The sequence below is a fragment of the Eutrigla gurnardus genome (assembly GCF_963514095.1).
Source record: "Eutrigla gurnardus genome assembly, chromosome: 5".
In the NCBI taxonomy this organism is placed as follows: domain Eukaryota; kingdom Metazoa; phylum Chordata; class Actinopteri; order Perciformes; family Triglidae; genus Eutrigla; species Eutrigla gurnardus.
This window is the reverse complement of record NC_139919.1, coordinates 22,674,388-22,701,824: the sequence shown is the minus strand read 5'-3', so window position 1 is coordinate 22,701,824 and position 27,437 is coordinate 22,674,388. Positions and strand designations below refer to the sequence as shown.

The 27,437-nt window shown below is 41.4% G+C and overlaps 2 protein-coding genes across 4 annotated transcripts in view; one reads left to right on the top strand and one right to left on the bottom strand.

Moving 5' to 3' along the window:
• spock1 (SPARC (osteonectin), cwcv and kazal like domains proteoglycan 1) overlaps positions 1–13,729 on the bottom strand; it is an 82,449-nt gene extending 68,720 nt beyond the window's left edge. For 2 of the 3 annotated variants that reach the window (XM_084009299.1, XM_084009301.1), the window contains exons 1-2: positions 13,572–13,729; positions 12,896–13,030 (exon numbers count right to left, since the gene is read on the bottom strand). In XM_084009299.1, coding sequence (XP_083865425.1) covers positions 12,896–13,027 — 132 coding nt within the window. In that variant the 5' untranslated portion in view covers positions 13,028–13,030; positions 13,572–13,729. The remainder of the gene's footprint in view (positions 1–12,895; positions 13,031–13,571) is intronic. The other variant, XM_084009300.1, reaches the window with a different exon arrangement.
• LOC311013267 (eukaryotic peptide chain release factor subunit 1) overlaps positions 1–27,437 on the top strand; it is a 247,185-nt gene that overhangs the window by 68,356 nt on the left and 151,392 nt on the right. The gene's annotated exons all lie outside the window — the stretch shown is intronic.

Sequence of the window (27,437 nt, the reverse complement as noted above, 5' to 3'; positions counted from 1 at the left end):
GAGCACCGCAAGTCATTTTGACCAAGAACATGAAATGGAATTGCTTCAAAACTGGAAGTAGGAGCTGTTCTATACTCAGTCAGCCACCTGTGCCAACACTTACTGGTCTTATTGAAATGAGAATTTCTTTTTTCCCCCCCTCATAGTGACCAAGCCGTGCTCGGCATTTACACACAAAAAGAATTTAGCTGTTGATTTAATTTTGTTTTGGATGACAGCACTTGAAGATTGAGTTGGCAAGAGTCTTCTGGGATATTGATTGGAGAAAACAGAAACCTGTGTGCCAAGTACAGAATTACGTATTTTTACCCTTAAGAAAGCACTGAAATTTAAATGGCAATGAAAGTCAAGAATTTAGGTAGAGTAGGCATGTCAGCACTGTGTTTGCGAGTGCTGTTTGCTCCTGTAACGTTACCATGCATCATTTCCAGTCAGCTCATTTAAATGACACGCTGGCAGCAGCCGTGCACCTCGTAGCACAGCATCCTATGATGACACATTCGAAACTCCAGCACATACAGCACATTACAGGCAGGGAACGTCTTGTTTGTGTAATTGCCAAGAGTTGTCGATTCTAATTACCATATTCATAGACCAGTCAACAGCCCTGCAGTGTTTAATTACTTGCTTTAAGTCTGTACGATTTAATGACCATATAATTTTTGGTCCATTAACACGCACAAAAAAAAAACCCAACTTGTTTTGCATCAAGAATGTACACAGATGTGTAGATGTGTGTGTAGATGGAACGGCTTAATTGGGAAAAGTAGCGTGTGAAATTCATAAGTCAACATCCCTGTCAGGGCTCAACTGATCTGATCTCACAAGAGAAACTTGGAAGGGAAACAGACTTCTGCTTCTGCGACAGAGGAGAATACGTTTTGTATAATAAGCTTTGATATTTTAGTTTGATTTAAGGCAGCATCAAACTTTGTTAAATGGTGCTTGTAGGAGAATCTTATCTGTTCTTATTAAGGCTACAGTGTACATTCATTTTACTATTAGTCAGTTGTGGTATACTGAATCATTTATCATTTAAATGAATCAACTAAACTGTCCCATTTTATCCAGCCAGGTACACGGTCAACTATAAATACTCCTTTCTAATGATATTTGCACTCAAAATACAATTATGAATGAAAAATCACAAAATTACTTTTAAATTAGAGTTTCTCCTTCAAACATTACATGTTTGAAACTATGTGTTCAAAGGTGTAATGTTTAAATAGGATACAAGGGATAAAAACACCATCTGGCTTAAATCAGGTTACATGTGTCCCTCTGGATTTGAAAGTCAGCCTGAAAAAGGACGTCCAGCCAGCTGTTACTCTGACAACACTATGACATCTGACTGGAGAGTGGTTGCGTGATGCCAGCGAAATACTGGTGTGAAGTTTGCCTTGGTGGGCTAAAAGTAACTTCAATACCCCCACCATCAATCTCCTCCAACAGCATGGATTACAGCTGGAAGACTCATGCAAATATTAATTTTAACATGCCTACCTCAGAGGACATGTATCACACAAGAGGAAATTGTATTTATATAATTCAGATATTTTTTTGTTCATGGCATTTTCTTTTTAGCCATGCCATGGGGATATGAAGCTAGATACAAATGTTGGTCAGTGAGTTGGTTTCAAACACTCAGGATAAAAAACACCCACAGTTATTGATCGTGGTGAATTTCAGTTATTGGGATGACCATAAATATCATCACGACTGACTTGAAAAGATGTCTAGCTCACTATGGTAGATACGTGAAAAATGGAACCTTATTTTAATAATACAGGGTACAAAAAAACAAACAAAAACATATAATACATATATATGACCATATGATTAATGATCATCTTATTTTTGAATGTTTTTCACGAAGAAAAGTTGTGTCTTATATGTGATACAATAAAAAAAATGTTTATTAACTAAATGTAAAGTGATTCCAGTATGTTATAGTGCCATTGAAGAGTTTTAAGCACCTATTCATGATTATCGAAATAATATCATGGCTTGAAAGTATTTTGATATGATCATTTTCATATCCTCCCATCCCTAAACAAAAGATGTGAATATGAAAAACGTGTAGAACTATAGAAGAGATCACCATGATATCAAGTATAGTCATTCATGCACCCCTCAGGATGATTGCAACAGCTGGAAGCAGTTCTGTTTCACTTTGGAAAAGCTAACACTGTCTAACTAGATTACCCAAATGGCTGTTGGTTCTGTCCACACAAACATACATGCAGAGAGTCCATGACTTTACATGCAATATTCATTCTACCCTTCAGGGTTCAACTATTTGTTGCTGTTACTGACACATCCCAAGAGTTTGTGTGTCATAAACAAGAGTGCATCACCAGGGAGTTACTTAGCTGCAGAAAGCTACAAAATGATTCAGTGAGGAATATGGAAAGGCACTAAAAGCTACAAGGAACCGCTCTGTCAATCTCTTTCTCTCTCTCTAGAGAGGCAGACACCTACTGAATTATTGAAGCAGGCAAGACATCTCTCAAACCCACACACACACACCGTACACACAAACAGTAACCGTATCCCTGCCCTCAGGGGGGAAATTAGATAATGACCAACTCAATCTGACATGTTTTAGAGACCATAAACATCAGAGTGAGAGAAAGAGAGGGAGCGAGAAGAGAGACGCTGACACTGATCGAAAGGAGGGCTGGGGAGGTGTGAAAAAGAGAAACAGCCTGCCCGTGATTTATTTTACACTCTGACACTCAGGGGTGGGAAGGCTTTCAAATGTGATCTGTGCAAGTCACCTCACTCGTGAGTAAAATCCGTTGAAAAGTGACTTCATAAAGACCATGGTAGAGAAGGGGAAAATACAGCCCGCTTTAAAAAATACCAAATACAAATTGGACGGATGGGATAGGTTGCCATGAAATTTGGTACATTCATGGATCAATTGTTATTACTGTTTAAATGTGAGTGGGCTAACATGCTGGTGAATGTGGTAAACCTGCCTCTATGTACTTCTAAGTCCAAACAACACTCAACAACTCTGATTTTAAGGGCATAACATCCTAATTATAGAGTTAATTACCAGTTCCAAGGCAAAGGTCCAAGACCACAAACTCCCAACAAAACAGCATACCTCTTGTTCACTGGCTTTTCCATTTGGCTCATCATAGCAGAGAAAGCACAATTGGCATGAGATGAAATAAAAAAAAAAACTGCATTCCATTTAGGCGAGCCAGTTGCAGGTTTTTGGTATTGTGCACACTGGCTCACCGTCACTCTCACTGGGGCACTTGATGGAAACGAGCCATCGTTAACGGAATTAGTTTCACCTGTCTTTTCCTACTACGACGAGTCGACATGTCCACCGTGAAAAAAAAGGTCAATAGTATCACAATAACACGCTATGGCTCATCACCGCTCATAGATCCAACATATAAACCACATTACAGAGACCTCAATCAAACCTGGGCATGACGAGAGATGTAGAGGGAGCCAAACCCAGAGGAAGAAACATCTGATCATATGCTAGAGCCGGCGTGAACGCAGCGGAGGTGACAGCTTCATTAATGGCAATGGCAACAGAAACGCTCCCACAAAAACATACAAAAGTATTCTGACATATAAAGCATACGCCTTTATTTTCACTGTGACAAGCACATGATGATCAAAACAACCTATTATGCATGCAACTATACACACACACAAACACACACTTATATCCTCCCCTTCCATCAAAACCAGCTGCTACGGATGTGAGTTAAAACCCTACATTATTACAGACATATGTTGACAGAATGCTGCCTGTCATTAGTATTATGTAGATTTTCTAACGACAGCAGACGTCCGTGACAATGAAATATGGTGAAAATCCAATGAGGACAGCTTGAAGCCGTATGAGATCACTACTGCATGCTCGGTAATGGGATATTAACACTGGCAATTCAATAGAGTGAATCTGTTTGAGTGCTAGGATGATTAATTGAGTAATATATCAAATCATTAACGGAAAGTAAGTCAACAATAATTCTGGTCATTTTTAAATGAAACCAACCCTCACATACTATATAATGTGAGGATATGGGTCTAAACTGAATATCTGTAGGTATGGGACTATTGTTCGGACCAAGCAAGACTTTTTTTCACTATTTTCTGATGAACTTGATGGAGGGACTATATAAAAAGTATGATTCCTTAACTTTTCATTACCTACTCATTACCTACCTCAGGTCAAAATATTATTTAAAGTATTTAAACCCTTTTGCATTCCCCACTGTGTATCCATTTAACAATACATGCACCACAAATACAATTTCTTCATATAATTATATCAAAATCCAATCCAATCTTTTCGCCTGTACAACTAAATATGACTTGTGCTTACGTAAGCTAGTATAAACCAATGAACAACAACAATATCATGACCAATCCATCTGTAACTTTTAGCGACCAGGGAGCAGTTGAGCCACGGTCCCATGTAGCTCCGTAGTATTCAACATTCTAAGCCCACTTTTTAGCGGTCCAATCAAATGTCAAGGATTTTACTAAAATCTCTCTTGTAGCCCCTCAAATATTCCCGTTCGACTGGGGAGTGCTCCCAGTACAGAAGCTAAAGACGCTCTAACTTCCATTTCACTGGAAGTTATTCAAATTTATGCTGAAGGCAACATGAATGTCTGGAGCAATCCATCTAATAGTTTTACTTAATACCCCAGAATGTCAACCTACTTCCTGTGAGAGAGAACATAAAAAATAAAGTCAAATTCATTGGGAATTGTCCTCTTGAGACCATACGTGTCTGCACAAAAGTTCATGACAATCCCTCAGATCATTTAAAAGAACAGACCAACAGACCGACCCCATGGTGGATTCACACCACTAGCATTTTCCATAATAATGTAACACATCCAGATGTTAGAGGGGTAGCTACCAATCAAATATTTTATATATCATCATATCACGATCTTTAAGGTACTGGATGCGATAACACTGGTGGCTAAATATGAATATTGGTTCAGGCTGTGTCCAACACAATCCCTCTTCTAGGAATAAAAAGAGGATTTTCTACACTCCAATGTCGAGGGAAGGGGAAGGAGTTTAAAAACTGCTTTCTAATAGAATATTGCTCAAAGTAAGACATCCAGATGCAGAACTAGTGGTAGAGTATAGCTATCAGTTGTTTCCCCCCTCTAATGTTCTGACGATGGCTTCTCCGTCTTTTTCTCAATCTTTAAACATTAGCAGAAAATCAGTCAGCATCTCTTCAAAAGAATCAACGGCTATGCAGGAGCGCTTTTATATCCGCGCCAAATACACCGACAGAAAGGCAATCCCCACAGAGACGGAGAGGAGTTTGGAGGGGCTGCCACCACAAAGCCGACTGAAGTGCACACACACATACATGTTTTATTGATGATGGATTCAACGTTTCTCCCATCACATCCTCCGTCTGTCCATCTGTTCTGCCCACAGTGTTGATGGGCTTCACATGAAAGCTCCTCCTCTCCGTCTCTTCTCCAACCATCTTTCTCTCTTTTTCCTCCCATTTCCTCTTTTCTTATCATCAGCCAATATTACACTGGCAATTCTTTAGCTCCCTTACTTTGTCCGTCTCTCTGTCCTCCCCTCCAACACACACACGCCTACAAACACACACACACACACACACACCTACAAACACACACACTCAAAACGTATTTATCTTGGTCATAGGGGGACAGTGACCTCTGTAGCCTGTGACCGAATTGTCCTCAAATGTGATTCTCTCTCTATGTGTGTGTGTGTGTGTGTGCCTGCATGTGTGTGTTTGTGTGTGTGTGTCTTCCTGCCTCTTCACACTCATATTGATTATATCAAGGCTCCAATCAGGGTTACCAGGCCTGTAAATTTACTGATCGATCTATCCAAGAGCCTCAGGGTGGATGGGAAGCTGTGTGTGTGTGTGCGTGTGTGTGTGTGTGTGTGTGTGTGTGTGTGTGTGTGTGTGTGTGTGTGTGTATGTGTGTGTGAGCATTCATACACTTTGACAGACAGCAGTTGGAGGGAGTTGTGTATTTTTTTTTAAAGGGGTACTACATGACAAGGAAAAATCTCCTTCAGTGCAGAGATTAGGATCAGCATTTTCTCGTTTGAAATCAATAGCTCACAGTGAGATGTATGTATGCAGAAGAAAAGCGTGGAAAAGGGAACAAGGATGAAAGGAGCAGCGTGTGAGAGCGAGAAGGTTTATTTTGAAGGGCACTGTTTCATCAGGAATTAGTGGAGTATAAAACGAGAGAGAGAGAGAGAGAGAGAGAGAGAGAGAGAGAGAGAGAGAGAGAGAGATAGGGAATAGCCAGGAGAGACTGGAGGTGATAATTGGTATGAAGAGAAGGTATAGAGGCAGGTTAAGTGGAGAAAGAAAAATGTCGGACAGAGCAAAGGAGAGATAAGAGAGACTGACAGGTGTTCACCCAAGACTCTGCTTCATTGACAAGACTGCTGTATGTCTGCAGAGCATTCGCTCAGAGGGTGTGTGTGCGTGTGCGTCTGTGTGTGTGCATGTATGTGTCTGGTGAAGGTGACTCTAGGGTTCGTCTTGTCTAAGCTGCTTCTGCAAACTGCGCTCAGCCTCTTCCCCTCAGCCACGCAACCAGCCAATCAGCACACACACACACATACACATCAAGGTGCAAACACAGACATGACAGAAGACGGCCAGTTAATTTAGATGCAGTGGGAAGCTCCCAGGTGGGAATGTGTTCAGGCAGAGTTAGGCTGTAAAAAGAATGTGCAAGCTCAGCAAAACCCTCCCCTCAGTATAAATGGAAAAGGGGAGAGACGTGTAATACGAGCTACTACACTGACCAGCTTTGAAATGAAGAATATAGTCGCTCCGTAGCAGAAAATCCCATAGTTACTAAAACTGCCCACATGCACATTTAGTTTGATAAATAGAGACAGTTGGGGTCAGTGACTGGCAGCCCCGGAGAGACTGTTGTCTTGAAAAGTGAATATTAATAATAAAAGATGACAGCATTTAATTGTCACCATGAGACTGCGCTGAGACAGGCCGCACGGTCTGACACACACAGTCACAACGCAACCACGCAAACAAACACACACACTCTGTGGTTTGGAGCTTGTCAAGGTTTTCAACCTTGTCAGCAGGTCCACCAGCTAATGAACAGACAGTCTGGAGACGGCATGCATTTACACAAATATATTAGGAAATATGCAGTACACATCCCAAAGCCCTCGCAAAAAGGATTCAGTGCATTTCTGAAAACCTGACAGCGTGCAAGCAGGGCAGAAGACAGGATTTCAGAATGAGCGAAAACGATGGCAAGGGGGACAAACACGAGAGAAGGCTCTTTTAGGAGAAACAAACAACCGGCTCAGAAGAGTGAAAACAACTTTCCCTCCTCCTGAGGATAAAAGTGGGTCTGCTTGAATGACAATGACAGCTTTCCTGTAATTGTTTGCAGAGAGAGATCCTGATAAGAGACACAAGAGAGAAGATTATACAGCACAAGACAACCCGAGACAACACAAAAGCTGGGTACTTGGCCAAATTAAGATTTGAATCTGCAAAAAAATCTGATTAAAGAGTGAGTAAACAGTCTATGTTCCTGACCAGGCATTGAAAGCGCGGTACAACACACTGATTTTGGTCGGCACAAATGAACTGACACCCTACCTAGTTGAATAAGTGGGTCAGATTCTAGCCTGGGATCATGACTCATTACTTCAGCAGGTACATTTTCAACGTAGATCATCTTAAGCTCATGTTTTATCCCGACTCTCCCGAATGCTTACTGTTCCTTTACCTCAATACAAACTACCCAATCATTTCCTTGCACAATATAAATCCACCAAACAATAGGCTGGCTCAGGCCAGGATGGCAGAACTAGATTGAACCGGCCGGCTCTGCAATACACACGCCATAATACGTGCAGTATTATCTGATAGACTTCACTACTGTATAAAAAGCAATTACAGCGGGGGCTCTTTAAACGCTGCTGTCCAACCTTTCAGCACACTCTCCTATAGTATATTTACAAAGTATCAGTTTCTTCTATTCACTGCAGAGACAACAAAAGGTTAAGGCTAGCTGTTGGGATGATGGGAGGGAGGTAAAGTAATTAGCTGCGAAATTTAGAAATAATGACTATAATTATCAACTACGTGTCAATATGTCTACTGCTGTAAGAACATTCACTCAACTCAAAGATATATTAACTGTAAATCTGTCGGACAGCTCGGCTGCATTACCAGCATCATGAAGAGACAGTGTGGAAGTCGCTATAGTTACACATTTTGTCATGCACCTCAGTCTCAAGCCTGCTTGCTGGTATTACTAGAGTCATATTGGTTGATGAGATATTTTGTGTTACTGCGGCTGCTTCTACCACTACTCCAGCTTGACCCCCCCCCCAGTATATACTTTTGTCCTGACCAGAATACTCTGATGTAGCCAACAACACCAGGCAGCTGCAGGCTTACAACATAGTTGACCCTGCTTGAAACAGAAACACAGTCGACCTCAGTGCTGCATACAAATGCATGTATATTCACTGCAGCTATCATTTATTTGCATAAAAGCTCATGAACATTTAAGTAGTGATTGTAACCTAAGGAAAGTGAAAATATCATAATTTACAACAAGTGGCGAAAGGGCAGCAAATTTAAGGATTAAAAAAATTATTTAGTCCAAAACATTTAGATCCTCAAACAAGCTGTACAAGCCCCAAACCGTCCATGTAGCACACTGGAAACAAAGACGCTGCACGAGAAACAAACAACACTTTTCCACAAGTCAACTCCACTAACCACACCGTTGAACAATGGCAGCGGATGTGTGAAGAATTAGACTAGCTCTGCCAGCGAGGCTGTCCACAAACTTCAGGCTGATGTCAACACTGCGTGTCATTTATTCACACAAATGTTTCTTTTGTTTCTACAAACCAGCTGGAATCGGTGTCTGCATCAAGTATACAAGCAGGTAACAAAGACTGGCTTTGTTTTGATTGAAGGAAGAAAAATGTTTTTGAACTGACAAAATGTGACGGTAATGAGGGATGTTTTTCTTTTATTTCTACTGCTTGTCCTTCCCGGATAGAAGACGACTGCAATAAAACTGTCCACATTCCACATATCTTACCACAGTCCTTGTTGGGGATGTGCCTAGGCAAATGAATAAATCAAATCCTATTTTCCTTATGTTTTCAAGATAGCCCACCTGAACTTTGACTGGTTAACTATTGCACCAGCTCCCCAGCCAACAAATGGATGCTCATGCATTATGCAGGGGGAGCAAGTGGCTCATCAGGGATGCATAGTGAAACGTGGAAAGCAGAGGGGGGTGGGGGTGGGGGGGGCAATGGAGAGGAGGAGTCATGGGTGAGGGCAGATAGGGAAGATGGAGAGGGAGGGGGGAGATAGAGAGGGCCATGGTTGAGGAAGCACAGGGCAGTGTTTCCCCCACGTTCACACAGCAGCGGCGCGCCGCCGCCGCTGAATTTTCTCCGCCGCTGCAAAAAAAATCCTTTAAAAAAAAAAAAAAAAAAATTTTTTTTTTTTTTTTTTTTTTTTTAAAGGATTTTTTTTTAAGGATTTTTTACGTAGCTCCTTTTAGAAAATGTACAGCGCGTAACGTCAATTGCGCAGCACGCGGCACATCGTCACGTAACCAACATCAAAGAAGAAAAATACACAGCGAGTGTGGCAGTTGTTGGCAGTAGGCTACCCTACACGGTTGCAAAGTTACATTGATTCTAGCAGTAGCGAGTGAAGCGGAAGATCGAAGAAAGAAGGAAAGAGTGAGACAGACAGAGAAAGAGAGAGACAGACAGAGAGAGAGAGAGAGAAAGTAAGTTGCTAAAATGTGTCGCTACATGACCACCAGTGTCGCTCTCTTGTCCTCTTCCCCTGACTCTCACTGTCTCACAAAGGAGCTGAGCTCACCTGAGGTCTATTTGTAGTGCTAAGGCTCACACTGATTGGTATTCAATTAGCTTTATTTTTTATTTTTCATGTGTGTGAGTCTGTGTTCTTTTCAAATTTTAGTTAGGTTTATAATTTAAAAAGATGTGTTTTGCCCATTGTTGCAGGAGATTTCATTTTTGAACAAAGTGTCTTATGTAAAAAACAGTTATGCTTTTGGCATAGCAACCATGTTTAGTGTTTAAGCATTAGGCAAAAATCTGTAAATAAATTGTGCAAATTATATTTGCGTTGTGGCATTTTTTGTTAAATATTACTATACAAAAATATAAAAATCTGTAAATGAAGACACAAAAGGCAAAGTTACAACACCAATAATCCCATCTACAGTAATACACAGGACTGTTTGAATAGGATTTAAGTGCATATTCTCCTCTCAAAGTGCACCAGATTCATGCATTCCAATGTAAAGGGTACAAAAAAATTTCGGCCGGGGGGGCATGCCCCCGGACCCCCCTAGAGGGTTCGGGGACCACCGCTGCTGAAAAAAATCCTGCGGGAAACACTGCAGGGTCATTGGCAGCTCGAGAGACAGAGGGAGAAAGAGAGAAGCTGGGAGGGAAAAAATATGGAGTTCATGACTCGATGAGAATTAAGAGGAGAGAGGGGTGAGACTGACTGACAGAGACATGAAGGACTGTGAAATCTTGACATTAAATACATAAGGGAAAATTATGTTCTGAAGGCAAGTTAAATATGCTTTCTCACCACTTTACTCTGTCATATTCTGTGTAAATATGGCTCATTGCATCAGTCACATGGTGAAAATTTGCCGTTCAATTTTGAACTTTAAAGCAGCCTGTGTTTTTGCCACCACAACTCTTAGAAAGCCACTATGGACGTGTCACAGAGTACAGATTGAGACCACGATTGACAACCAATTAATTCAACAGACATTTCTCACACTCATCCGTTGGAAAATCGTACAGCATAAAAGGAGCCTCTGAACACATCGTGATCACAATTACAGCACCTTAAAATCAGGCTTTCCTCTCTCATCACGTTTAGATTAGGTGCAAGAATCGTTGTTTTGCAGGTTGAAATTGACTCATACCACATTTTCCTAATCGAGGGTCTTGCTATCTGTGAAATGAAATGGTGTGGTACCAGAGAGGGGAGGAAAGAAATGAGGAAGACAGAATGGAGGAGGATAGCAGACACGGCGGGACAAAGGACAGCCAATGTTGCAGGAGACAAATTACGACCAGCAGGTTTCCTCATGTGATAGGGCAGACAATACACACAGACGCACACATAAACACGGCAGCAGGTTGGTAGCATTGCTTGAAATATTAAACATAAATGTCACAGCCTCTCCCTCTATCCATCGCTCCTCTCCTCCCCTCTTTCCTCCCTCCTCTCCGCTCCTGTCCTCCGCCCTCCACTGACAGTTTCCTGTTAATGAGTTTCACTTGCACAGGAGACCACAGAGAGGAATAAAAAGCTCACACACTCTCTCTCTCACACACACACACACACACACTCTCACTCACTCTGCAGGTAGTATAGAGCCCTGGCTGAGACATGACTAATACTGGCTCTCACATGGCCGATCCAGAACGGTATGGGGAAGATCAGCTATAATAAGACCAATGTAAGCCCACTGTCTGCTTAAATCTCTGGAGAACATCTTCATGTTAGGGGTAATCAAAATGGAAAGCCACTGGTTACACAACTGTCACCGTGAGCCTGATGTCAACTGGTTAAACTGGAGATTTCGTCCATTTAGCATTGTTGTCATTCTCCAGTTGAGGCCAGAGCCATGGCTTAGAGGAAGATTGTGGAAGTCATATGTAGGTCCATCCATCCATCCATCCATCCATCCATCCATCCATCTAGATTATATTCATACAACCAACCCCTTGGATTCCCCCTTAAATGGCTATACGGTTGTTAAACTACACCACTTGGCAGCATTATATTCCCCTCCAGCTCTTCATTGAAGCCACATATTAATTACACTGAGCAACATATTTAAACTCAAGACTGCATGTTTTATAGCTGCACCATTCCATCATAAAGAAATACTCTCAATGTCATCATTTTATACACTCAACCCCTAAATGTTGCCTGAAGTGCAGTATGTAGTGTGTCAGTCTATCCTTGAAAATGTGGGGTGCGTGACTTTGAACAATGACTGTGCTGAATATGTGATTTCCTTTTTTAATTTCACAACAATTAAAGCAATTCGCAGGTGTCATTGCAGAGAATTGAACTCAGACTTCACATTGACTTTCCGCTTTTGACTTTTCAAGTGCAGGTGAAGCATCCGACAGCATTCACAAAGTTCTTCTTCAGTCAAAGCTTAAGGGCTTTCTTCAGAGCACGCCACAGAAGTTTTAACCATAGCAACCTACGTTTCAAGCCAAATCTCAGACAACCGTGGTGGTTTATACAAGACTGAGAGCCAAATGTCTCTGCATCGAAACACGTCTGTATTGACTTGACAGCACACTGAGTCAGCTGGCCTGCAGTCAACCGGAGAGCATGAACATGCTAGAGAACAAGAACGGCCGCCTCAGCTGAGATATTATCCAGTTTAAGCCTGATATAACCATGACTGGACGAGTCTCGCTGATTTGCCGTAATTTATAGTCAAATCAGTTGAGGAAATAAATCAGTCACATCATAAGCTGTTTATTTTCTATCACGTACAGAAGGTCTTGGTCTACGAGACTTCTCTTCCAACCAGGATCGGAACATGCTGAGTCTCTACAAGGTGGATTATGCCTGCTGGCAAGTGCTCAAGTACTCACAGGGTGTATCAAGGGCATAGTGCTCTCGCTCTCTCTCTGTCTCTCTCTCTCTCTCTCTCTCTCTCTCTGTCTCTCTCACACACACACACACACACACACACACACACACACACAATACGTCTCTTATTTTGGTGCCCTGTTTGGCTGGATGGTGTTTCTCTCAGTTCAAACTCACATCTCTGAATCTGTTCCAGGATCTGTCCTTGTTGTACTGAGCCACGGTGCTCAGCCATTTGTCATTACTGTTACCGGAGACCGTTTCTCTGCTCAGCAAGAGAGCCACGACAGGTAGCAGGAAGAAGAACATCTTCTGGAAGTAAAGACACAGAGAGGAGGGGGGGGGGGATACGACATAAGAGGAGTTAGAAAACAGACCGAGAGAAAAAGGATGCAGAAGTGTTGGAAGAGCAGCATGAAGTGAGATAGAGCACTTTACATGACACGGAGCTCTCATATTGTGACGCATAACAGGTAAGAATGTTTTCTAAAAAAAAAAAGCAGCTAAAAGAGCCACTGTTTAGGACCGCAGAGTGCTCATTTGATCAAACTGCTGATCCTTCTTCTCATCGGATTAAACATTGGAGAGTTGTCATCGCGGCAGATGGGGCACCGCGACACGATTAGCTCGCGAGCTTCCACTCCGCCAATTTAAAAAAAAGAGAAAAGAAAAGCAATTAGCGGCGTCAACACTACTGCCCCCCCCAACGGAGCTTTGTCTTGGCTCTCATCTGCGTTCTCCTCCATCCAGCAGCACCACAGTCAAAGTCGAAAACTCACTTTCCTTTCCAGTTTTTATATTTCTCCGATTTAAAAATAAAAAAGAGAGAGCATCGGTGCTTCACCTAGCCTACCTGGAATAGTTCGTTGGTGTCCAATTTGTCCGATTCCCGGGGGGAAATAAGTCCACGACCCCGGGCACTCCGGTGGCACCCGACTGCTAGGATAGACGGCAAAAAGGAAGCTGCGAGGACGAGCGTACCGGGAGCTTTTTCCTCCTCCTCGGTCACTAGACACCGCCTCTCTCTCTCTCTCTCTCTCTCTCTCTCTCGCTCTCTCTCTCTGTCTCCCTCCCCCTCTCCCTCTCTCTCCCTCCCCCTCTCCCTCTCTCTAATACGCACTCACCATGTCATTGATTTCCAGCAGGGTTTTTTTTATGTTCGCACCGGAGCGCGAGCAGGATTTAGGAGTCGTGTCGCACCGCTGTTCCGCGGCGCGCAAACACACATTTCACGTTAGTCACGCGCCTCTGTTGTGGAATTCAAGCTCGTGTCCACTCTGCAAATGCAATTAAGATGAAGCATGAAATCAGCGCTGTGGTTGGTGCTTGAAACATCTCCAGGTTCAGTTGCCACAGCGGATTGTTGGGATTGTTCCTTCTTTTTTTTATTATTATTATTTTTTAGCACCATGGACAGAGGCAGACCATTCTGCTGAAAAAGACAATTCATAATTGGGCCATATAACTAGGCCGTTTGGGTTTTATTTTAATAACGATATATGTTTAAATATTTAAATACTCTTCTCTGGCTTTTCTTCGCTTTGGCAACACGCTTTCCTGTATTTCCAATGGCGTGTGTGGATTTGTGTCGGCTGTTCATTAGAGCTCCGGTGCTCGTGTTGGTGTCTGTGGTGAGCAGGACGTCCTCCTCCTTTGTGCGGCGTTCAGTTCCAGCCTGTTTTATTGACTTCTTTTGGCACCAGGAGTTCGCGGTAGAGCTCCTTATCTCCCCCAGTTTCACATTAAATCCTACTGTATCTCTTCTGGCTGACATAACAATTCTCTTTTGTATTGCTTGCACTTTTAAAACGTATTACCAGTATTAATCTAGTCGGCGCAGTAGTCAAAAGAAAGTCTGTAGTTTCTGTTTGCAATTCTGTATTCATCTTGTCCTGCTACGTTGCAAAACTCACTGCCCTTGCAAATGAAGGTTTTTGCCAACACTGTATTAAATTCATATATCTATATTTTATCATGGTATTTTAATGAGTCTGGATTGTTTTGTCACCGAAGTCCAGTGCTGTTTGAGCACTGAACTTTTTTTTTTCCCTCGAGGGAAACTAAACCTTATAAGTAACTGGTCTACTTCAATTTTTCTTTTTTATTTCCCATTCTTGGTCCAGAAGCAGAGCTCATTAAAAATGAAACAGGTTAAACACAACAAGGTTATATGTACTCTTTGGCAATTATGTTTCCTGCAATGTTAAATTTATGAAGTCCGGTTAAGTGAGCTCCCAAGCATTTATTTATGTAACGCTGTACTTTTTGTGTCCAGTTTCGAGCATTAATTGGGCGGGGGGGATGCTCATCACATGAATGAGCCTCGCAGGTGTTTTGGAGTCAGACAGCAGGATCGTTCCAGCAGGCCTGTGAGGTTTAATGAAGCAGTTGGATGCTGCGGATAGAGGAGCTGTTCATGGTGCTGAAAGTTTTTAACCCCAGCTGTTTCCTGGGTCATTGGCAGTGTTCTTCTGTATCTTATTAATGATTTGCAGTAAGTTAACACAGTGGTGATAGTTATTCCTGATCTGCAGTAGCCCGTCTCTTCTAAGGTTTTCATTATTCTGTGGCAGATACAGAGTTGGACAAGATGAGATCATGTGGTCCAAGGCCACTATACAAAATGCTGATACTTTTTATTTTTTAGGAATGTACTTTTATTGAATAAGACCCAACAATATGAGAACTGGGCAATGAAGTCACAGTTTTTTCAGAATGCAGCTTTATTTTCGTCCAAATACTTCAAGCCTTTTTCTTTAAACCAGGTAAAAGAAAGAAAACCCAAAATAGTGTGTTAAAGTTGTTATTTAGCTCACATTTTAAAGCTGGAGTAGACCGGAATTCAAGAAATATGAACTTTTTGTCCCCTAAAGAAAGTGTATTAGATTTAATATTGGTTTATAAGTGTTTACATCTGTATCTGAAAGAGAAGATGGTTTATTTTACCCTCTCTTTTCTTTAAAAAGGACATAAGTAGATCAATAAGGGAGGTCAGTCATGAAATGTGAAGCCCTTAAGATCTGACATCCATGCATTATTGCATGCAAGAGTTTGTCGTTCTTGCCATGCATCTTCATTTAATCACATCATACATTGATTGTGTCTGTTGTGTGATATACAGCAAGGACATCCACATCATAAATTGAATGGAGAGAACTGAAGGTCTGCATATTACAGGCTAATAATGAGACACGTCTCTCGCTGTGCCATCTTATAGAGTGAAGTACTGTGGGATCGGTGGAATTGGAAAGCCCAATAAGCAGCTTATGAGCTGAATGATTATGAGACACTTGATTCTGACATTTAAAGGCTCTTACAAGACATTTATACGCAGTATATGTTAATAGTTATGTGGCCCATGTTAAATGAGTATTCTGACATTTACAGTAAATCTGGGTGAAGTTGGGACACTTGTGAGATGAGATTGAGCATTTGTCCTTCAGCTGCTGCCAAGTTGCTTATTGACAAATCTCCTCTCACACTTTAGCGTTCAAGCTAAAACATGAAACACAAGGCTTCGAATAGTGTTGACAGTACAGTTAACTTAAATGTTAAATTCTGTTTCATCTTAAGGACTGAAAATATTGATTAGTGACAAACGTATATGGAGAAATAATAATAGAGAAAAAGAGCTGGCTACCTGACATAATGACAACATATTAATATGTTAGTGTAAACCGCAATAGACATCATGGTTATATTGAATGAGTGAGCATCAGAGGTGGGATGGTTTTTGTGTGTTTCATTTTGGATTTTACACAAGCCATGGCTTCCAAACATCAGGAAAAATGCCTCAATATGTAACAGATGTAACACCAAGAGGGTTTTTTTATGCTTTTGAACAACAAAGCAGATGCCATGTTTGTTATTGTATCATTTTTAACCATTGTTCATTGTTATTTTCTTGTTATAGCAGCTTAGCCAGCGACTCACCACTCAGTTTGAACGATCCACTCCAGGCCCACTCCAGGAAGGTATTCTGGTAGAAGGGAAGAGAGAAGGAAAACAAGAAAATTAGCATGATTACAGTTGCGTGTGTTTTGGTGACAAGCGAGAAAGAATCAAGATGGGAACAATTGTGGGTGACGCTTGAAAGTAAGCAGTGGGGTGTGATAGACTGTTTCTTAATGAGCTATGTGTCTGTAACATAACTTGCACATGAGAACTTCAGTTCCACTCGAGCAACTCCAGAGGGAAAAAAAACCCCTCTGTCAGTCTTCCTGAGAAACGCAACATGATCATAAAGCATATCAGCCTCCAAGATGATATCTGCCTGGGCTGTCCCACTGTGCATGTTGCAAAATGTTGCAAAATGTAGCATTTCACATCACACAACAATGCACATCTCTGCTGGGTGCTCTTGAGGGCATTCATAAATCCAATCATACATCTGACGTTCCACATAGGATGAAAAGAGAAATTCACAGAGCATGAAACCCACCAGCAAATGGGATGAAGAGTAAAAATGTCTCAGCATCCTTGTCGATGTTTTCATACGCCAGATTCTGATCATAATCAGTTCCCCATCAAGGACTTCAGTGACAGGGAACAGAATACTGCCTAATCTAAAAACGAACAGCATCCAAATAATAATGGCATATAATTCAGCATGTAAACACATTAAATACATCTGACTCTTTTTGCAACAACCCACCAATCGCCTTTGATGTTTTCTTCCATCATTTGGGCACTACTGCATTTATATGTCATCTTTCTTCAAGGCAAATAGCCTTTTTTGTCATTTCCCTTGATATCTGTCTGGAAAGGTTTGGGAAAATTCTAAATGATCAGAGCATTTCTTTGTCGAGCTGAAAAATGTTTTAGTCTCATAAAGGAGGAGGGAAAAATGGGGGGAAAACGATATTACTATATCGAAAACTATGTGAACATGATCTAAAAAATGTATTATAAGGGGACACATTAATAAATGAAGGGATGTCAGCTTGTTTATATTTTGTCTCAACTGAGACATCACTTGAGGATGTGATGCCACAACAGCAAATTCTAGATAGGACAAATTGTTTTAAATTAAATATAACTATTGTTACAAGTTGACATATTGCCAAAGCAGCTGTGGGCGAAGGCCTCAGTTAGACATGGAGGTCACTGGATTTTTAATCATTAATCGGCATGCTTGTTATATGAACAAATAAGACGCACTGGCGAGATTTTGAGCATCTGTTGGTGGTTTAAAACATAAAACTCAGGATTGTGCAGCTGGACTGTGAGGTTTAATGAAGCAGCTATCAACGTTGCAGACAGAGAAGCTGCCCAGGATGCTGAAAATAACCACTCACCACATTGCAACAGAAAAACAGTAATCTATCAAAACAGAAACTGAATGACTTATGTCTTTAAATCAGGAGAAAGAAAAGTGGAGGTCCAAAGTGTGAACCACATTCAAATTCCCTCCAATTTAAAGAAACAAAATAGAATGTATTAATCTCTGAGCTTTAGAGGTGCTGCTAGGTGGATTTATTTTTTCTAAACCTTTGGACAGAGCCAAGCTTGCTCTTTTCCAGTGTTTGTACTAAGCAAAGCCAAGCTTAGCTTTCTTACTACACAAACATGAGAGTGGTATTGATCTTCTCATTTAACACTTGGCAAGACAGAAAAAAAGGCATATTCTTCAAAATGTCAAACTATTCATATGTACAACTATACACACATTTGGACTGCATGCCTGTGAGGGTTCATGAGGACATCAGGAAGAGGTGTGCTTTCCATGGAGCTTGAGCTCAACGATCGACTAACTGTCTAATATGTCCTATTAAAAGTAGGTGAAAGAACAGGGATGCTTTAAAGTAGAGGACCAAAATCACAATTTCTCTACTGGAAAAGTGTGATTACTAAAATATATTGTAGACCTCTGGAAGAGGTGACATTATATTTCTGCTGGGGAACATAATAAAGATGGGCTTCCTGGAAAGAAATCTGGCCTCACCATATTGAATGAAGTCTCTGGTATTGACTCCCATACTGTGGAGAGAAGCAAAAGAGAAAGGAGATTCGGTTTAAGTGAAGGTTTCCTGAATTGTCCTACAGTATGACATCATCTATGCGTCTGAAGACACAGACAGAGAGACAGACAGTAAGGTTACAGCCAAGAACCGGCAAGTGAATAGTGGTAAGACATTCAAGTGGTCTAACATACTGCACTATGTTGTGTTCCGGGTCTAAAGATATTCCATAAGAGCAGAGGACACGGAAGAGGAGCAAAGAGTTTAGTGTTATAAACTAGCAATGACAACGGGAGGTTATCTTCTTACAGCAGCCCACTGTTCGACAGGACACACAGAAAGAGAAATGCACTGCAATGCAGCATAGCACCAACTACTGCCGGGCCTCCCTCCAGGGTAGCATTGAAGAGGCAACATGAAAGTTCACCGTGGTCTTGTGACCCAGGCAGCGAGAAGACCCAAAAGTCCCATGGGGAGGGATATTTGACAGCATGTCAGAGCTATCTATTATCTGCAATGAAGCAGAGCAGCCCCTTCTTCACCTCGTTCATAATGAACAACTTTGAGAGCTATTTCCTCCCATTAGGAAGTTTATTTGTTCGTCATGCTTTGCACTTCATTTGATATGTTTGCACTCCTGAGTGTTTATGCGATTATACCATGTATTATCTCTTTGACTGGTTCACAGAAAACAAAACATTCGACACTAGAATAAAAGAAAAAAAGGAACAAACTGAGCTAATTCTGGTCTTAACTAAAGGACATTATTTTCAGTGAACTGCAGTCCCCTTTTTTGTAATCAATTATGACTGATTTAGCCTTGAATAACAATCACATTTAAGTACTTGTTTATTTCTGTGCTTGCCAGACCAACACCTGCAACCAGTGTCTCCATACAACCAAACTGGAAACATGTTTTCTCCTGGATATTTCAGTTTTAAAGAGGTTTAAACATATGGTAAACATTATAAATTTAAACAAAACAAAACTTCTGCTAAACAACAATAGATTTAGGCAACAAATCTACTTGTATAGTAAAAACATCACGGTTTGGCTTAAAAAGACAGAAAAATGCAAGAAACATTCATGTTTAGGCAACAAACAGCAGTCTCCTGGGTGAAAGACCTGTCTCACACTGAAATGCTCCAGTCATGAATGAGTTACAGGCTATATGGATCAATATTTCTGGTTTGGGGGGACGATCCACAATAAAGGTGTGAACACAACTTTCCAGCTGCTCCCCAGCTTGATACGATACAACACCTTCGCTACCCAATGCAACAGGGAGGAAATTCCATAACTGACCACATTGGTGGGCTCACAGCTGCCTCCGAGTGGGAGGAAATAAATGACCCATATCAAGGTGCTCTCAAAGGAAAGTTGCAGCCATGAAAGCTTATTACATTCTGGATCTGTGGAGAACAACTGTAAAACTCACCGATACCTTTTTATTATTCCTGAACTTTGATAACAGGTTAAATTGCTACTTTTTTATGTGTACTCATATTATATGGCATGTGGTAACATGTAAAGTATGTTTTGCCTGCAAATACTACAGGCAAAAGTGGTGGGGGCATTGTTATGGATGTAGTGTTCTTACTGCCAATAACCAAAACAGAACAAAGAGAAGAAAGACAAGGACTTAAGACAAAAAGGAATGAAGGAAGGTCCATACTGTGTAAGCAGACAGTGTCCACACATTATCTCCATATACTGTACAGATAGTTTAAAATGAACCAATGAATGTTTGGAAACAGCTCCCTCGACTCTCTTAATCCTGTCTCATATTTGCAGATACTGTCATTCTAAATCTGTCTCTTTCAGTACACTCCAAATCACTCAGTCTCTCAAACATTGGTCTGACTGCCAATTAAGAAGACTATTCTAACTTTCTGTCTATCAATCCATCTCTATATGTCTTCCCTTCATTTTCTTTTGCGTGGGTCAAAGTAATCCCAGAGGAACACTCTGGCCCATACCAAGACAGATGAATTCTTGGCATGCCCGAGCGAAAATGCATTAATATTCCACGAGGAGGTATTTAACATTCAACTGTCAGAATCTCAAAGTTCAAATGCAGCCTAATGCACCAATCGTTTAGGCAAGACAGGTAAAATAAAAAATAGCAAATTGGTACACATAGTATGTTTCTACAAATGTATCTGAAATGATTGGCTCTTAAAACTATGAAAGAAGCAATATGGAAGTTGTTGACTAGAAAGAGCTGGCAGAGAAGATTGACCCCTGTGTAAAAACAGAAATGCAACATAGAATGGAAATCCTCCATACTGTTGAAAATAATATTTAAATATTTTGTTTCTTTGAACACCTATTGCATTGTTAATTTGTATTTTGCAGGAACAACCAGGGAGGTAAAAGGGGATACGTTCACATTGTTGATTCGTGCCTGTGCCCTGCTGCATCTACATGAACCACACAGGAAATGCAGTCCCCCTCTGCTGCTGCCTAGGAAGGTTGTTATTGTAGAATTCTTGCAAATCTGCATTTGAGTTTCCACATCATACAGTTATATTTTAGCGAGGAGAGAATTGTTGAAGAGAAATTAATGTATTTGACATGGTCATAATTAAAAGGGTTATGTCAGTGCTCATTGAAAGTCCTTAAAATCTTCTGAATGCATCTTCCAAACATTTAGATTTCCTGAATTAAAGAGCAACATTTTTTTCATATTATTAAAAGACTTTGAGAGGGATACCAGACTCCAATCCAACGTATATTTAATTTTCCTGTTTTGCCTCATTCTAATTTTCCCTAATCCTTTTTTTGGCATCTTCAAGAGCTATTGGTGGATTTCCTCACTTTTTCCTGCACAACTATTCCCTCACTCACTTGAGTTTTTCACACTTGCCACCGGGTCTATCGAGCTGGTGTCTGGTCATCCAGCCTGTCATTCTGTTCTTGCTGCCACAATCCAACAATGTTGTAAATGCAAGCCTCATCTCTCATCTGTCTCTTCACTCCCCCTTCGGCTTTAAAATGCTGAAGTACATCTCTAGTTTATTATTATTATCATCATCTCTGCACTTGTTCATCCTCTGATTTTGTATTACTCTTACTGAACTACTCAACTCTCTGTAGACTTTGCATCATAGCTCAGGATGAGTCCCAAAGCACCCCTCTTATCTATTGCTCTGGGTGTGACCCAAATTGTTTCGGACAGGCGCGACATGGCTGCCAGTACCAGAGGCCCTTTTGTTGGGCAATAATTCAGAAAAATGCAGTTGAAAACATTCCCGTGCTGAGAGGCACACAGATAGAAGGATACAACACAGAGGGACAACACAGCCAGTTAACTATCTCCCTTTGAGCTCCACAACAGGGTCATATAGGTTTATGGATTAGATGCCAGTCACACAGAAAGCATCAAAACCTTTCCAAGAGCAGTGGAGAGGTTTCATGGGTCCCACAGTTAGAGCAGGACTTGAATCATGCTGGTGCTGTCAGTATAAAACACATCCCTGAATAGTAGAAAGTTAAACTGAAGATTATTCGAGTTTAGCACAAAGCTACACCTCGTGGGAACATAAGACGTGACATTTTTGGTGGGAAAATGTGTAGGACCTTTGGTTTATGTATACAAGTCCAAGAAGCACAATGCTATATAATACAGAGAGAAAAGAACAATTGAATTGACCGCATGAGTTATGCACTATAAATATCGTGTGTGTTAGCTAGATTTAGAGACAACGATAAACTGTACCTGGGGCACCGACTTAGATCTTCCACATTCTCTTATCACACACAGAGAAATGAATTTCTTCACACGTACAAACACACAGGGTGTGAAATCTAATCCCCACTTTCTGTTACCACTGCAGCCACCTGTGAAGATTCGTTCCTGTTGCCCTCAACTCTTTCTACAGAAAAACAAATGAATCACTGGTGAAGGGAAAAGAGAAAAGGTGGGGAAACAAAGAGACATACAAATGAAACACAGCCAGGGGTGTCAGGTTGGCAGCTTATCAGCATCTACTTACTTCAAAACAACACATACAGCTGGAAAAAGAAACAAGCTACAGGAGAAATCATATGCTAGTAAAGCAACTCTTAAAACAAAGATAACTATGTGGGGCCTTTCTACAATTAGAAACACATGCAGTAGCTATACAGGAGCTCACAAAAGGCCGTGTTGAACAGTAGTGGGCCTACATTAACTCAAGCACTGCACTTAAATACAAATTGGAGGTACTTGTACTTAACTTTAGTGTTCTATTTTATGCTGCTGTTAGATTTCAGATAAAAATATTGCACTTATGCAAAGATTGGATAAAATATACAAATATGGAAATATATTTGTGTTGCCGTTTTCTTTTTCTTTCTTACCACATTAATCACCTCCCAAGACGTCAGACTTATCTTGTGACCCATTGGAGGGGTCTGACCCCTAGCTTGATAACCTCCGGTCTAAACTACCTGCATAAACACTTAAATTCTACTTACACATTGATCATTGTATAAGTAGAATTGATTGACATTGATTCAGTAATAACAATCTGCATGCTTCTTCCATTATTGATGCAAAGTTCCCATCAAGTGCCGTGCACTAATTCACATGAGCTGAACACAGTTACACACACAATGTCCCAGAATGTCTCTAAATTGTAGTATGTAGGTGTGCTGCTTATATTATGTGTAAATTAATCTGGAAAATATGTTATAACAGACTACTGTACATGTACATGTGGCCTATAATATTATTGTCCATGCTGGGTCACTGGAATAGCATATTGGGACACTTAATGGTACTGAGCCTCTGGTAACATCAAATTCACCTCTGCTTTTCCTACAATGACAAGACGATAAAAGTCCAAATCTCTGCTGTGAAACAGCTCCATTGTCTCGCCTACCAATACAGCTGTCACCCTGGAAACCCTTGATTTTGGAAGAAGACACAATGAGGAGTTTCTGTGTTTTTAAGAGAACAGATCAATCTAATTGTGACGGGTTAAGACTATATTCTTTGCTATGTATTGGTTTGTAAAACAAACAAACAAAAAACATAGCAGTGATTCCAGTAAATGAAAAGCCATCACAATATCTGATGTGGTAAGTTTAAGACCAAGGCCAAAAGCTACTGCACAGGGGCGATTTTAGGAACAGACCTTACTGCGGTCAAGCCAGCCGACACTTAAATCTCCGTTGTCAAGCCAGCCGACACTAAAATGGAAGTGCCCCCATATACTCACATTGACGGTAGACGCATGCAGATTGCCCAGATCGGGAGCGAGCGTTGAACTTTACAAAGTTAGCGGAAGGAACCAAGAGCGACATCTTCCGGTTTCAAAATACAAGCTAAACAAATCGTATATTAAAAGAAGCAAATAACAACTTCCGGTTTCAAAATGAAGCCAAACAAACTGTATAAGAAGCAAATATATTTTTGAGTTTTTATTCACATTAACTACAAACATATTGTCTATGTCTCTTATAAATTCACAGGAAATTGGCACTTCATTGTGAGGAAATTCTTCATTATGCGTGTTGCTGAAAAGATAATTTAACATTTTTTTCAGAAAATGCCTGATAGATTTGTGTTCAGGACATCTCAGACTCCGTATATACTGTCAGAGAGAAAGAGGAAAACATTTTTATTAGGGTGTCCAACTCCCTCGCTCCTCTTTTCATGCGCTGATCCATGTGTTTACAGTCCAATAGATTCTATGTTTGGACAAATTTAAAGCGCTTGCACAGCTACTGTATATACTGGAAATCAAGCATTTTTACCATACAAATTAAGGTATATTACAAAGTAAATGTCCTACATTTTTACAGAATACGTTGATTTATCAATGTCTGGGGTGCTATAAAAACACCTTTGTCAATAATTCCAGAATGACACTGATATATTTGTGTTGAGGACATCTCTGACTACATACACACTGAAAATCAAGCAGTCTTACTGTACCAATGTGGAGAAATTCAAGTATAAAATTCCCATATTAATACATGCAGATTGCATATTTGACCACATTTGAGCTACTGTAAAAAGATTTTGCTCAATAATTCCTGGCTATGGGTGGTAAATTTGACTTCTACACATAATTGACTACAAGTATGTTTAATATTAAGCATTTTTACTGTACCAATGTGGAGAAATTCAAGTCCTACATTTAACGAATAATAGGTAGAGGTATGTAGCTTTTTATATCTAATTAAAAAAATGTCTTTAGTTTGGCGAAAACATTTATGAAAAAAGGTGAAAAGGGCTGCTTTGAAGCGGCGATATAGGACAGATTGTGGCGAGCGATCGCTGAGCAGTTTGGGATCGGAACGTACTGCAGTTGCTGTTCAGGTTCATCATTGAAAATAAACAGAATCATCCAGCAGTGATGACAATGATGTGAGCATCTCATTATTGAAAGAAGAAAATGAATGAATGAAGCTGCGCAACTATCATGCTAACTGCTGGATGACATCTGTTGGACCTTTGTCTCCAAGCCCTGCATTGTCTGGACCAGGTGTTTGTTCTCCTCCTCCACCTCTCGTAGCTTTGTGGCCAACACTTCGCTCTTGGCCAGCTCCGTAACCTTATTTACCATCTGCAAAGCCAGCTCCTTTTGGAACTTGTCCTCGAGTTCCCTTTTCTCGTCCTGCATCTTTTGGACTTTTGTGTCCAGCAGGCTGATGCTTATCTTTAAGCGCTGCTGGGACTCGGACAGGTCCTTTTGGAACTTGTCCTGCAGTTCCCTTTTCTCGTCCTGCAGCTGTTGGACTTTTGTTTCCAGCAGGCTGATGCTTGTCTTTGAGCTCTGTTGGGATTTGGCTACGTCCTTTTGGAACTTGTCCTGCAGTTCCTTTTTCACATCCTTCATCTTTTGGACTTGTGTCTCCAGCAGGCTGATGCTCGTCTTTGAGCTCTGCTGGGCCTTTGCCAGGTCGTTTTTGAACTATCATGCTAACTGCTGGATGACTCCATAAATTTTAGTTTTGTGAATTTTCGCAATAAATATGTATTCAAAAATGCATCGGACTCAGTGTGCAAGGTTTCTGTGCTAGTTCGTCAAACGAACAAGTGAACAGGTTGAAATGCTTGAGAGCCCTTTGTACCCGTTCTGTCACAATGAGGGTAATACATTTTTGATATTTTTCATAATCTGATGCTAAATGATGACCGTCGGAGCCGTAAGCGACCTGTGTGGCATAAAGCAGCCCTTCTCCCCTCAGCAGGTGAGGAAGGACAGAGGGGAGGGAACGGACATCTGTTGGACCTTTGTCTCCAAGCCCTGCATTGTCTGGGCCAGGTGTTTGTTCTCCTCCTCCACCTCTCGTGGCTTTGTGGCCAACACTTCGCTCTTGGCCAGCTCCGTAACCTTATTTACCATCTGCAAAGCCAGCTCCTTTTGGAACTTGTCCTCGAGTTCCCTTTTCTCGTCCTGCATCTTTTGGACTTTTGTTTCCAGCAGGCTGATGCTTGACTTTGAGCTCTGCTGGGACTCGGCCAGGTCCTTTTGGAACTTGTCCTGCAGTTCCCATTTCTCGTCCTGCATCTTTTGGACTTTTGTGTCCAGCAGGCTGATGCTTGTCTTTGAGATCTGTTGGGACTTGGCCAAGTCCTTTTGGAACTTGTCCTGCAGTACCTTTTTCTCGTCCTGCATCATTTGGACTTTTGTGTCCAGCAGGCTGAAGCTTGTCTTTGAGCGCTGCTGGGACTCGGACAGGTCCTTTTGGAACTTGTCCACCAGTTCCCTTTTCTCGTCCTGCAGCTGTTGGACTTTTGTTTCCAGCAGGCTGATGCTTGTCTTTGAGCTCTGTTGGGATTTGGCTACGTCCTTTTGGAACTTGTCCTGCAGTTCCTTTTTCTCATCCTGCATCTTTTGGACTTGTGTCTCCAGCAGGCTGATGCTCGTCTTTGAGCTCTGCTGGGCCTTTGCCAGGTCGTTTTGGAACTATCATGCTAACTGCTGGATGACTCCGTAAATTTTAGTTTTGTGAATTTTCGCAATAAATATGTATTCAAAAATGCATCGGACTCAGTGTGCAAGGTTTCTGTGCTAGTTCGTCAAACGAACAAGTGAACAGGTTGAAATGCTTGAGAGCCCTTTGTACCCGTTCTGTCACAATGAGGGTAATACATTTTTGATATTTTTCATAATCTGATGCTAAATGATGACCGTCGGAGCCGTAAGCGACCTGTGTGGCATAAAGCAGCCCTTCTCCCCTCAGCAGGTGAGGAAGGACAGAGGGGAGGGAACGGACATCTGTTGGACCTTTGTCTCCAAGCCCTGCATTGTCTGGGCCAGGTGTTTGTTCTCCTCCTCCACCTCTCGTGGCTTTGTGGCCAACACTTCGCTCTTGGCCAGCTCCGTAACCTTATTTACCATCTGCAAAGCCAGCTCCTTTTGGAACTTGTCCTCGAGTTCCCTTTTCTCGTCCTGCATCTTTTGGACTTTTGTTTCCAGCAGGCTGATGCTTGACTTTGAGCTCTGCTGGGACTCGGCCAGGTCCTTTTGGAACTTGTCCTGCAGTTCCCATTTCTCGTCCTGCATCTTTTGGACTTTTGTGTCCAGCAGGCTGATGCTTGTCTTTGAGATCTGTTGGGACTTGGCCAAGTCCTTTTGGAACTTGTCCTGCAGTACCTTTTTCTCGTCCTGCATCATTTGGACTTTTGTGTCCAGCAGGCTGAAGCTTGTCTTTGAGCGCTGCTGGGACTCGGACAGGTCCTTTTGGAACTTGTCCACCAGTTCCCTTTTCTCGTCCTGCAGCTGTTGGACTTTTGTTTCCAGCAGGCTGATGCTTGT